The sequence below is a fragment of the Antechinus flavipes genome, chromosome 1 (assembly GCF_016432865.1).
Source record: "Antechinus flavipes isolate AdamAnt ecotype Samford, QLD, Australia chromosome 1, AdamAnt_v2, whole genome shotgun sequence".
NCBI lineage: Eukaryota > Metazoa > Chordata > Mammalia > Dasyuromorphia > Dasyuridae > Antechinus > Antechinus flavipes.
In genome coordinates, this window is record NC_067398.1 from 669,319,641 (window position 1) to 669,333,311 (window position 13,671).

Genomic DNA, 13,671 nt, shown 5'->3' on the forward strand with positions numbered 1-13,671 from the left:
CTCAAAGAGGGAATAACATCCATACTCAGTGGGTATAGAAATCTATCATACAATACAGGAAATAGAGGGAACACTGTCTATTCCAGAAGCAGAGCCCCACTTCAGTATCGAGTAAAAATCAAGAAATAGGCTGAAAAAAAGGATCAAACAGCAGAAGATCTTGACTACAGAACGTTACTATAACAACAGGAAAGATCAAAGCCCAAACTCTGAAGGCAACAAAGTTCAAATTGCTACATCAAAGGCCTCCAAGAAAAATATGAATTGGTCTCAGACCATAAAAGAACTCAAAAAGGATTTTAAAAATCAAAAGAGGTAGAAGTTGGGGAAAGAATCCATGAATTTTTTTTATGAATAATGAAAAGAGAGTCAATGGCTCGATAAAGGAAGCACCAAAAAATAAAATATTGAAGAAAATAACACCTTAAGAAAACATAATAGGCCAAACGGTAAAAGAGGCACAAAAAATTTAATGAAGAGTAGAACACCTTAAAAAGCAGAATTGGCCACATGGAAAAAGAGATACAAAAATTAATTGAAGGAGACAAATTTTCTTAAAGTATGAATGACCAAAAGTAAAAGGAAGTACAAAAGCTCACTGAAGAAAATAATACCTTAAAAATTAAAATTGGACAAATGGAAGCTAATGATTTTATGAGATACCAAGAAACAATAAACTAAAATCGGAAGAAAATGTGAAATATCCCAATGGAAAAACAACTGACATGAAACATAGTTCCAGAAGAGATTTAATTTAATTTTAAGAATTTAAGTATTGTTGGATTACTTGAAAGCCATGATTAAAAGAGAGCCTACTCATCATCTTTCACAAAATTATCAAGAAAAACTGCCCTAGTATTCTAGAACCAGAGTAAATTAGAAATTAAAAGTATCCACCAACCTCCTCCTAAAAGGGATCCTAAAATGAAAACTCCCAGGAATATCATTATAGCCAAATTCTAGAGCTCTCAAGTCAAGGAAAAAATGTTGAAACAGCCCAAAAGAATCAATTCAAATTATTGTGGAGCTACAGTCAGGATCATATAAGACCTAGCAGTTTCTATATTAAAAGACCAGAGGGCTTAGATATAAGGCAAGGGCAAAAGAACTACAATTACAACCAAAAGAAACATATCCAGGAAAACTGAGTATAACTACAGGAGGGGAAATGGAAATTTAATAAAATAGAAGACATCCAAGCACTTCTGATGCAAAGAGCAGAGCTGAATAGAAGATTTAACTTTCAAATACAAGATGGAAGAAAAACATAAAAAGATAAACAGAAAAAAGAAATCATAGGGGATTCAATAAGATTAAAAATTTCTACATAAAGAAGATACCTGTAACTCAAAAAAAACTTTCTTACTATGGCAGTTAGAAATATATATAGACAGAGGACACAAGTGTGAATCAATATGAAGATATTTATCTAAAAAAGTAAAGGGGTGAGAAAGAAGAATGTACTGGGAGAAGGCAAAAGGAGAAGTAGAATGGGGTTAAATTATCTGACATAAAGGAGCTTTTACTGTGGAGAAGATTGGGGGGAGGGGGGCACTTGAACCTTATTCTCATTAGAATTGGCTCAAAGAGGGAATAACATCCATACTCAGTGGGTATAGAAATCTATCATACAATACAGGAAAATAGAAGAAAGTGATAAAGTGATTTTTAAAAAGGGGAGGGAGGGGAAGGATGTAGAGCTGATAAAAGAGAAGGTAGAATGGAAAAAGTAAAAGTCAGAATGGAAAGGTTCAAAGGAAAGCAAGATAAATTGGGATGGGGGTAATAGGATGGAAGGAAATACATAGCTAGTAATCATAACTGAAAAAAATTATAGCAAGTTTCTCTGATAAAGAGCTCATTTCTCAAATGTATAGAGAACTCTTCTCAAATTTATACAAATTAAGAACTATTACTCAATTAATAAGTGATTAAAAGAAATGAACAGGAAGTTTTCAGATGAAGTAACCAAAACTATCTGAGATCATATTTTAAAAATGCTCTAAATCACTATTGATTAGAGAAATGCAAATTAATACAACTTGACCTATCACCCCCACATTCATCAGATTAGCTAAAATAACAGAAAAGGAAAATGACTAATGTTGGATGGGATGTGGGGAAGCTGAGATGCTAATACATTGTTGGTGAAATTGTATACTGATTCAATCATTCTGTAGAGTAATTTGGAACTATGCCTAAAGAGCATAAAACCATGTCTACCTTTTGACCGAACAGTACCACTACTCCCAAAGAGATTAAAAACAAAAAGGAAAAGGATCACTATGTACAAAAATAATTACAGCAGTTCTTTTGCTAATGGCAAAGAATTGGAAATTGAGGGGACACAACTTATTGTATCTGATTATGAGGGAATAATAGTGTGTTATAAGAAATGACCAGAGGATGTTCTCAGGAAAACCTTGAAACACTTATATGAAGTGATGCAAAGAAAATGAGAAGAACCAGGGGGAACATCATATATAGTCTCAGCAATTTTATGATGTTCAATTGTGAATGACAGCTATTCTTAGCAATACAAGTGAAACAAGAAAAATGTTATCAATGTCCAGTGAAGATCTGATGAAGTCTGAATGCAGAGTGAAGCATATATATTTTCCTTGATTTTTTTTGTCTATATTTTCTTTCACAACATGACTGACATGGAAATGTTTTGCTTGACTATATTCTATATCAAATTCATTTTCCTCTCAATGAAGGGTGGAGAGAAGAGAGAAAGAATTTAAAACTCAAAAAAATTTTTTAAACTAATATTAAAAGTGTTTTTTCACATAACTGGGGAAAAATATTAAATTAAATGTTTTTAAAGATCTAGTTATGAAAAAAAATCTAGTCTATGACTTGAAAACAAACAAAAGGTTTTAAATGAAACCTAACCACAAGCTCAGCTCTACTATCAATTCTTATGGAGCTTGAATAAACATGACCAGGAAACCAGAAAGGACCAATTCATGTGTAAGAGATTGCAATTACCCAAAAAAAAAAAAAAAGTTTAGTCAGCTCAGAGAGAAAAGATTCTTAATACCATATCAACAAACAGCCCCACAGGGACAGTCACCACCACAGCAGAGGGGTGACTAACTCTACTCAGTTAGAAACCTCTACTCAGAAGTAAAATGATTTCAAAGACAAAACTTGGTCCAGGATTAAAAGTGAAAAGGGAAGGAAAGGGAAAGTCAACAAGGGAAAAAATTTAAAACACTGCTCATTGGAGATAGTAAGTAGCTACAGAAAACTAAAGCAAATAAACTGGATAGAATTCTTGGTACAACATTAAACAGTGTGACTTAACTCTCCTGAGTTTTTACAAAGTATTAGTATGTAACTATTCAAACTTCCTCCTAGTAGACTAGAAGAGTTACCAATCTCGGCATCCTATAAGCATTTCAAACGGTTTATTAATACCACACCCCTCCCCCTCAAAAAACACTTGATGTTCTTAATCTCACCAACTCAAAGAATATTAGCACTGCCAAGACATTGGCATTTCATGGGATCATTAAGATTTTCAGCTGAAAAGGTTCTTAAATGTAATCAACCTTTTTATACCAAAGATGAATTAACTGACGCTCAGAGAGGGAAGATGATTTGGTCTCTAAAGTCCTTTCTAGCTCTAAATCTATGATCCTTTGACTCCTAATCCATACTCTTTTCATTCCCTCCCACACTGTAAAATCTGGGTCATTTTAAACTAGATGACTTAAGACATCTGAATTCGGGATCAGTGAAATGACAGTCAACTTCGAAGGAGTCTCAATAGACAAGAGATAGTCAACATATTTAACATAAGACCGCCTATTTGGAACTATGCTCAAACTTATCAAACTGTGCATACCCTTTGATCCAGCAGTGTTACTACTGGGCTTATATCCCAAAGAGATCATAAAGAAAGGAAACGGATTTGTATGTGCAAGAATGTTTATGGCAGCCCTCTTTGTAGTGGCCAGAAACTGGAAACTGAATAGATGCCCATCAATTGGAGAATGGCTGAATAAATATGTTCGGTAAGAAATGACCAACAGGATGATTTCAGAAAGGCCTAAAGAGACTTACACGAACTGATGCTGAGTGAAACAAGCAGAGCCAGGAGATCTTTATATACTTCAACAACAATACTATATGATGATCAATTCTGATGGACCTGGCCATCTTCAGAAATGAGATGAACCAAATCAGTTCCAACAGAGCAGTAATGAACTGAACCAGCTATGCCCGGCAAAAGAACTCTGGGAGATGACTAAGAACCATTGCATTGAATTCCCAATCCCTATATTTTTGCCTGCCTGCATTTTGGATTTCCTTCACAGGCTAATTGTACAATATTTCAAAGTCTGATTCTTTTTGTACAGCAAAATAACAGTTTGATAATGTATCCTTATTGTGTATCTAATATATACTTTAATATATTTAATATCTACTGGTCCTGCCATCTAGGGGAGTGAATGGGGGGAAGGAGGGGAAAAATTTGAACAAAAGGTTTGGCAATTGTCAATGTTGTAAAATTACCCATACATATAACTTGTAAATAAAACGCTATGAAATTTAAAAAAAAAAAAAAAAGAACCATAAGACTGCCTGCCATCTAGGAGAGGGGGTGGAGGCAGGGAAGGGAAAAATCAGAACAGAAGTGAGTGCAAGAGATAATGTAAAAATGCCATGCATATGTACTGTCAATAAAGTTATTATTAAAAAAAAAAAAAAAAAACACGAGATAGTCTTTGGGTATGGGAATGAGGTAAATACTGTCTGACATGATCAATGTGTCGGTTTGTTTTGTTTAACTGTACTTCTTTGTTCCAGAGGAGGAGGTACCTGGGGAGGTATTACTAGGAAATGATGTGATTTTTTTTAAGCCACCAATTTTCTGTATCCCAAAGACAGCAAAAAAAAGAGAAAAGGATTTTTTGGACAAAAATGTTTCTGGCAGCTCTTTTTATATAAGCAAAGAATTGGAAATTGAGGGGATTCCCACCAATTGGGGAAATGACTACACAAATTATGATAGAAGATTGTGATGAGATGCTACTGTGCTATTTTAAAAAAAAGACAAGGGAGAGGTGGCTTCAGAATAAGGTGGGAGATTTATATGAACTGATACTAAGTGAAGTGAACAGAACCAGGAGAACCTCACATACAGTAACAGCAATATTATAAGGATGATCCAACTGCATCATCGATCAACTGGATACGGATGGAAGCATACTTTTTAAAACTATTTTTCTTGGGGATTTTTTGTCTGTATTTTCTTTTGCAATATGTCTAATATGGAAATGTTTTGTATGACTTCACAATCTCCTTCCCTCCCTCCCTCTTTCTCTCCCTCTTTTTCATTAGACTTGGAATCAGAGTGCCTGGCTCTGATTTCAATTCCTGGCTGTACTACTCACTAATTGTGTAACTTTAAGAATGTACCTTAACCTTTCTCTGACCTTCAGTTTCACCATTTACAAAACAGAACAACATTACTGGAACTACACACCTCACAGTGTGGTGATGAGGATTCAATGACATATAATCTGCATTAAAAAATTGCTTAACACTAATAGACTACATACTACCGACAAATGGCTATAGTCATATGGATGATCCGAGTCACATGATACTTTTTAAAAAATTAACAGCAAATGGTCATTCAGTTCCTTTTCCCTTGTTTAATTCACTCCCTTCAATTCCATTGCAAGTAGGGATGAGTTAAACTCTTCATTAACTGGCCTCCAGGGAATCCAATATATACATCTGTGAATTTACTGTGTATATACAATATACTGCATCTATGCAAACGCTTTCAGCCACCAAGGCAAGTTTAACATAGTTGGTTTCTCATATATAGAGGCCTCTTCACTGAGCTATTCATGCTTTGGCAACTGTACCCTAGGAGTGCCTAGGGTCCTTTTCAGATGAAACACCCATGACTACTCATTGCTAAAAAGATGAACTCAATATTGCTTCTCACTATAAATAATGACACTGCTTATAATAATTTCTAGGACTAGGGAGAGAAGTCTTGTTAATTATACACAGAATGTTAGAACTTAGGTCTTAAGAGATCATTTAGTCCCATACCTTAATTTTACAGATGATAAAAATCTAGAATAAGAAAAAAAAAACCTAGGTTTGGCTCCATTTCTATTCTTTTAATCTATATGAATTTAGAAAAGAAACTTAATCTCTCTAGTTCTGTTTTTTTCACATTTACTTTTTCTGAGCAGAGACTACTAGGTCTACAATGGGAGGAAAATCAAAGTAAATTCAAAATTTATAGTGCTTCATTAGCACCAGAGGATCTTTAAAATCCCTCTCTAGGGCCAAAGTCAATAATCTTATGATTCCATGGCCCATACAAAAAAAGTAATTTGCACTCAGTTCATTAGTAGCAGAGAAAGAACTAAAAGCCAGGTTTCCTAAGACTTCAACACACCCTTTCTCCAGTCTTGCCAATTTAGCCAGAACAGGTAGAACAGGATAGAAGTTGCTTAAGTTTGTCTTCATCTAATCTGGACAGAGAAGGAAACTGAAGCCTAAAGAGAGGAAGTGATTCACCCAAAGACACACATAAGGAAGCTGGTTGGCAGAACCAGAGCTAAAATCCATCTATCTCCTGATCTTATATCAAACTATGTACATTTGAACACTTAGCAGCTAAATTTTGGGTTAAAGAATGGAGAACTAAGTAACTTAATCATGGAAAGACCCATACCTAAAGAAGGACCAGCAACTATTAACTTTTAGCAAGTCACTTCCTCATTTGTCAAATAAGGTGAGTCAATGAGCTCTCTTTAGGCCCCTTCCAGATCTTACTGGTCTACATCAGGGTCTTCAATTCATTATCATTGCTAGAATTATGTCTTAGCCAAAGCTGAGTCTGTTAAGATGAAGATAATTAAAACAGACCAGATCAAATGGTGAACTATCATATCCTGTGCAGGGGAGGTGTTTCTCTAATAATTTTTCAGCTCATTCCTTAAATGCTCAAAGGGTTTACCTTCTGAAAAAAAACATCCTGAAAAGCTCTTCCTTTGCAACATTTCCAGAGCTTTTTTTCTCTACATTTTACCTATTAATATACTACAAATTGTTTAAAACCAAACTCAAATGCTACCTTCTCCAAAAATAATGACCTTTCCCAGAAACAAATGTAACATTAAACTTTCCTTTTTGCCTCTTTAGTGTATTATGTATTATAATGTATCAAGTGCTCTACTGAGTCTTATTTAAATTTTGTATCTCCAATTACTTAAGAAAACTAAGTTCTTCATTCCTTAACAAGAAATGAAAATCACTCTGCTTTATACCAATGCATACTCTACACATTTGTCACTATCACATCATGAACACAATGAAGAAATATGACTTTTATTGATTTCAAAAGTTCAGACTTGTAAAACAAATCAGGCCAACTTCATTCTGTTTATTCCCTGGCCCAATTTCTTAAGATACCTCTAAAGTCTTGGTAGGTCACCCATATTCTTTCTTTTTTCAGTAGAGAGCAATCAAAATGATGCTTACCTAAATGAATTTTTAAAAACTTTTTTCTGCCATCTGAAACCTATTGTTCTGCCGGGAAAAGTTTATGGGAATCTGCCAGAACCTAATAAATGAAATAAAAAGTCCTTGTCTAATTGGAAGACCTAGGAAGTAAATTTCAAATCAGAACACCTAGGATTGAATCTCAGCTCTGTAAGTATCTATGTAACGTTAGATAAACTATTTCAACTCTCTGGAATTCACTTTTCCTCATCTATAAAAGTAAAGTGATCAGAGTGGATGACTTATTTTAACTTCCTCTCATCTTTAAAGTTATGATCACTAAATACAAGGTATGTCTAGAAGGGGCTATCCTCACAAAAAGAAAATGAAAAACATAAAGAATGAAAAACAAAATCAGGTATTCAACGTGTGACCAACCATGTCAGAAACTGAACCTAGAGAAGAGGTAGGTAAAACCAGAAAGAAGGCCAAAAAGAAAGGGACGGGGTGGGGGAGAGTTGGGGAAAAAGACTGGGAATGTGTGAGGCAAGATTTGGAGAATGATGATCCCAAAAAAGGTGATCCAAGTGGACAGTATGAAAATACTTTCAGACAGATCACTATAAAAGAAGCAATAGCCTCCAAAAGAATACTGAGAATATTGAGCATGAATAGTGCTGAATACCTTACAATGTATGAGAAAAGAAGGGAAGACTGAAGAACTTGGTTGAAGAGCAATGGAACCCAAGAAGGAAAGGAGGAGGTTCAAGACTTTGATAGCAGAGGAAGTAAGGATTACAATTGTCCTGGAAAGGCATAAGAAGCCATACAATCCAATGGAGAACAAATTCAATTTGGTGTTACAGAGTAGGATTTCAAATCTAGACTCTTCTATGACTCTGAGAAAGTCACTGTCTTTTGAGGTGTCAATTTTTCTGTTAAATGAGGGAATATGAAAAGATGGGGTAAGTGACTTCTTTAAATCTGTGACTTTATGAATGGTAATAAATAGGCAGGCAAGAGATGTTAAAAGGGAATGGGGGGAACATGAAAGACTTTAGGAGTGCAGTCCTGGACGGGAGAGCACAGAAATAAAAACCTTTTTATGCAGGACTAAAAAGGATCTGAAAGGAGTGAATAAAAACCCTGCCAAGATGGTGAAAGAATGCGGGTGGGGACTATAATGCAGTTAGCTCTAGTATAAAGAACAATACATTTGAGATCAGGAGACTTGGGTTGAACTGCTGACTCAACTACTTAATACCTGTGCAACATTGTGTAACTTAACCTCTCAGGGCCATGGCTTTCCTTTCTGTACGAACAAGTCTATGAATTTACAGTTGACTCCATATTGCCCATCCAGAAATGGGTAAACTATAGAAGTTGAGTCTAAAAGGGGCAGGGAAACGGAAACCAAAACCTTTTAGGGAATGGGGAACATTAAAAATCTTGAGTTGGTGGTACAGATCTGGGGTATGGCGGCTGAAGAAGGTACCTGTGATGTAGTGAACAAAACCCAAAAAAGTTGAAAAAGCCTGGTTTCAACTTAACTCCAAGCCTCTACTATTTACTACCTGTGTGAACTTAGTCAAGTTACTTTCCCTCTTTGGGCCTCAGTTTCCCATCTATGAAAAGAAGGAGTTGGATTAGATGATTTCTCTAAATCCTGTGAAAACCCAATTGTCTACATTAGAGGTTCTCCACCTTTGTGCCACAAACCCTTTGGTAGTCTGGAAAGGTTTAGGGCACCTTTTCCAGAATATCATCTTTGAATGCATAAAATATATAGAATTACAAAGGAAACCAACCATATTGGTTTATATGTGCATTAATTGTATGTGTATGCATATACACATATATACAGTCATATACAGTTGTATGTTGAATATGTAAATATGTATATATCTATTTACATACACACAAATGTGGATTTGGGTTTTTTTTTGTTTTTTTAAGAAATTCATAAAAGTTGGATGAAGAACTCTGCTTTATATACCATCATCTACTCTGTAACAAGGGGGCTTTGACATGAGGTGAAGAGAAAATGGTAAAGGTTGGGTCTGGGAAAGGCAAGAGATTAAGGATAAAGACTATGGGTATAGAACTCCAGGAAATGGGAGTACCTGCTTGGGTGCAGAGGAACACTCTTGGTACAGCAGTGAAGAATTATGGATTTATAGCTAACAGAGATCTTAAAGTCACTGATAGATAAGGGAACTGAAAAAAAAAAAAAAAAGAAGAAGAAGCCAAGTGGACTGGCCTCTGTCCTGTACTTGTAAGGGTCTGAGGCAGGAGTTGCACTCAGGAATCTTTTCACTCTTTCTTCAAAGGAGCCATTATTTTCGGAATGGTCCCAGAAGGGACCACACTACAGTACACTGCATGGAAATCAGTACTGCTGACTCTGACACTTGTTCCCTATGTAACCTGTAACTTCCCTTCCCTAAGCCTCAGTTCCTCTAGCAAGACTTTTCAGCTCCAAATCCTATGAAAACCCAATAATCTCCATATTTCCTTCCCTCTGACATCCTGAGTGGGTTGGAGATTAAAGACTTTTGAGGTGGAATACCAGAAGGTACTTCTGGGGCAGGATCTAAAAATGGCAAGAGATGTAAGGAAAAGATCTTACAAATTAAAAAACCCCAGAAAAGGCAGAGGAATTGAAGATCTTGGGATCAGGGTTCTCAGAGGGTCAATGAAGACTTTAAAACAGTGCTGAATGCTGAAGTTTTTGAAGACAGGATTCCAAAAGGAAACAACAGTAGTGCAATGGAAAGACAACAGATTTGCAATCAAGAAACCCTGGATTCAGACCACTATTATAATTTCCTCATTTCAAAAATGAGGGAGGTTGTGCTAAATGAACTCTGAGGTAACACCTTAAATTCTTCCTGGGTGAGCAGGAGTTGAAAGACGAGGTCAGAACTATATCGAGTGACAAAGTTAAGATCTTAGAGACAGAATAGAAAACTCTTCCATAGGATCCCAGAAGACTGGTTGCCAGGGCTCAGTATCAGGGACATTGAGGAGTTGTGTATGTAGGGACAAAAAAGGAAATAAAGACCTTGGATGATGGTAAAGACTCAGAAATGTACCTATGAAAATCCAATGGTGTATAGATTTCCATTTGCTCGGTGGCATGGGGGAGGGAGGTTGGAGAGAATTGCAGTGTTAAAGACCTTGGGCACAAGGCTGGGAAAGGGCATCTATGGTGCAGTTGGTAGAGCAATGGACTAACAGTCAAGAAATCTGGGTTTTACCCAAGTATGCCATTTTGCTCTTTTATTATTTTGTGACGTTGCCCAGACCACTTCCTCATCTATAAATTCTGCAAATTGACCTCAAGTTCTTTTGGGGCTCTAAATCTTAGGAAAATACACTGTAATAAGCCCCTTTCAAATTGTCTTCATCTATTATATATGTATGTGTGTGTTTATAGCTACATACTTGTATGTTATTTAAATTTTCTCTCTTCCTCCATTAGAATGTATACTTTTAGAAATCAGGGCCTATTATTTGTCTTTGTTTTTTTCACTAGCACTTGACACACCAAAGAGAAAAATCAGTCTCATCCCTGCCCTAGTCATGTCTGATTCCACGTAACCCCATTTGGAGTTTTCTTGTTAACGGTACAGGAATGGTTTGCTATTTTCTTCTCTAGTTTATTTTTACAGACGAAGAAACTGAGGCAGAGTTATGTGACTTGTTCAGGGTCACACAGGTAGTGTCTGAGGCTAGATGTGAACTCAGAAAAGGAGTCCACTTAACTACTCCTGCATGGAAAACAATAAAATTTAAAGTATTATCATTATTTAAAATTATTGTTAAAAATAATATTAAAATTAATAAAAATGCTTTATTGCCACCACTTAGGCCAGAAATGAGTAGCCTGGAGGGTTTTGGGTTAAAAACCTAGGAGACAGAAGAAAAGAGACAGGATCAAAGAACCACAGATAAAAGATCTTAGAGGTTATTCAAAAAGATAGAAAAGGAAAACAAATCCCAAAGAGGTTCAAGCTATAGTCTATCTTACAATGCAAAAGAGGCAGAGTCTGGATTTGAATTCAGATCCCAACTCCAAATGTATTGTTTCTTCTACTATACCACACTGCGATCTAAGATTACACTGGGGGTCCAGATTTTGTGGGGATTCAGGTGGGGAACAAAAGGGGACAGGGTCAGGACAGAGAGAGGGCCCTGGAGAATGGAAGTGGGCAGTATTAAAAACCTCAGTGTTTTTATGCTATGTTTAGACGTGTTTTGTCCCCCACCATAATGTAAACTCCTCGTGCCCAAGATCCTGCTTTGTTTCTGTGTCCCCAGCATTTAGCACAGTGCCCAGCACCTAGTCAGCTTTTAATACTTTTTGGAGACTCAGGGACAAAAACACAGTTTGGGAGCTGGATGAAGTCTTCAGAACTTGGTTTAGCCTCCAATACAAAGGCTAAACCTTTGTTTAGCCCTGATGGCATTGAAGTGACAGTCTCACAGCCCTTATACAGAAGAGTCTGGGTTCTGATTCAGATTCCCCAACTCCCTAAGTAGCAACTTCCACTTGACAATACTGCCTTCTCAGACTAATGTTGAAGGCCCAGGTTCCAGGGGGAAAGGGGAGGGGAGGCAGAGGGAGGAGAAGTGTGTGATAAGGCTTTTGGAGGCATTATGTCAGATCAATGGGAAGTAAAGCCCTACAAGGCAAAGTCTGCAAAGGTCAGGATGGGAAGGGGTTGTTAAAGACTTAGGGGCAGGATGTCAAAGGGGCAAAGTTAACACAAGGGCAGGGTCTGCAGGGGGTGAGGGAGTGAAATAAGACTCTGCAAGCAGGCTGTTTCAGGGGTGGACTGAGGCCTTTAGAACACTAAAGAACATTAAAGAAGGGGGGGGCAGGATGGGTTCAGGTGCCCGCCACCGCAGGAGCGGCACAAGAAGAGGGAAGGGGTATTAAAGACTAAGGACAGGATGTCTTGGAGGAGTGGGCTCGGGGAGCTCCGTGGGTAGGGGGGAGCTGCCAAAGAAAAGACTAGGGGCTGGAAGTCACAGGGAGCCCGGCGGGAGGGGACCGGCTGGGAGGGAGGGTGGTCGCAGTGGCGGGGGAGGGGGCAGTGCTGCGGCCTTCGGGCTCACCTTGAGTAGCACGAAGAACTCGAAGACGCGGCGGAAGGCTGGGGGGAAGAGGCGCGAGTAGGTCACGGCCATCTTGAAGAAGAGCGCGTGGAAGAGACGGTCGCGCACGTTGATGAGCGGGTTGGGGTTGGGGTTGAGGTTGGGGGTGCGCGCCCCGCGAGGGGTCCCGGCCCCACCGCCTCCGGCCGCCGCCCCCCCAGGTCCGGGCCCGGCCCCGGCGGCTGAATTGGCCGGGCCACTGCCCGGGGTGTTCCCGGGGCCGGGCGGGGCCGCCGGCGGCGGCGGGTTCTCCGACATCCTGCGCTGGGCCGCCGAGGCGCTAAAAGGCCGGGGCTCGCGGGGCTGGCGGCCCAGCCGCCATTGGACCCCTCCCGGGCCGCCGCGCTCCCACCGGGTGCTCGCCCTCGCCCTCGCCCTCGCCCCTGCCCCGCGCTTCGGCCGCCTTCACTTCTTCTCCTCCGGCCGCGCCGCCGCCTCCTCACAGACCCCTACAGGCCACCATTCGCCGCCTCCGCCGCCGCGACCGCGGCCCTGCTGACGAGACGGCTCCGCCCGCGGGGAATCTTGGGACGCTGGAGGAACGGCCCCGCCCTTCAGCCGGCTTCCTCCTCCCCTTAGCCGTCCTCCCTTTCCCCTCTCCCGGTTTCTTCTCCCATCCCGACCTCCCAGGCGGGGCCAAACCAAAATCTAATTTGCATACGCTGTCCCATGAGCCATCGCGACACAAGCGTCGACTCGAAATTTTACAAATTCAACTGCCTTTTTAAGACAACGTGAAATAAAGTGAAAAAAAATCTTACTTTACAATTTGATATTGTGTTTTTATTCTGAACTGACTTTGATTTTAAAGGAATTTTTTAAAAAAGGAATTCAATTCTAGTTGTTCTAAGTGTAAAATGTCTTATTTATTGAGCTTTAAATATTGTGGGTCAAACTTGCACATTTGTGCTCGCTTCGGCAGCACATATACTAAAATTGGAACGATACAGAGAAGATTAGCATGGCCCCTGCGCAAGGATGACACGCAAATTCGTGAAGCGTTCCATATTTTGCTCTTGC

The 13,671-nt window shown here is 38.9% G+C and overlaps 1 protein-coding gene and 1 non-coding gene across 3 annotated transcripts in view; one reads left to right on the plus strand and one right to left on the minus strand.

Annotated features, from left to right (window-relative positions):
- TMEM259 (transmembrane protein 259) overlaps window positions 1-13,387 on the minus strand; it is a 61,883-nt gene extending 48,496 nt beyond the window's left edge. For both annotated transcript variants that reach the window (XM_051972138.1, XM_051972137.1), the window contains exon 1: window positions 12,613-13,387. In XM_051972138.1, coding sequence (XP_051828098.1) covers window positions 12,613-12,909 — 297 coding nt within the window. In that variant the 5' untranslated portion in view covers window positions 12,910-13,387. The remainder of the gene's footprint in view (window positions 1-12,612) is intronic.
- A 170-nt stretch (window positions 13,388-13,557) lies between these two features.
- LOC127546180 (U6 spliceosomal RNA) lies at window positions 13,558-13,664 on the plus strand. The gene has a single exon (XR_007950013.1). It is a non-coding gene; the product is annotated as a U6 spliceosomal RNA (small nuclear RNA).
- The last annotated feature ends 7 nt before the right edge of the window (window positions 13,665-13,671 follow it).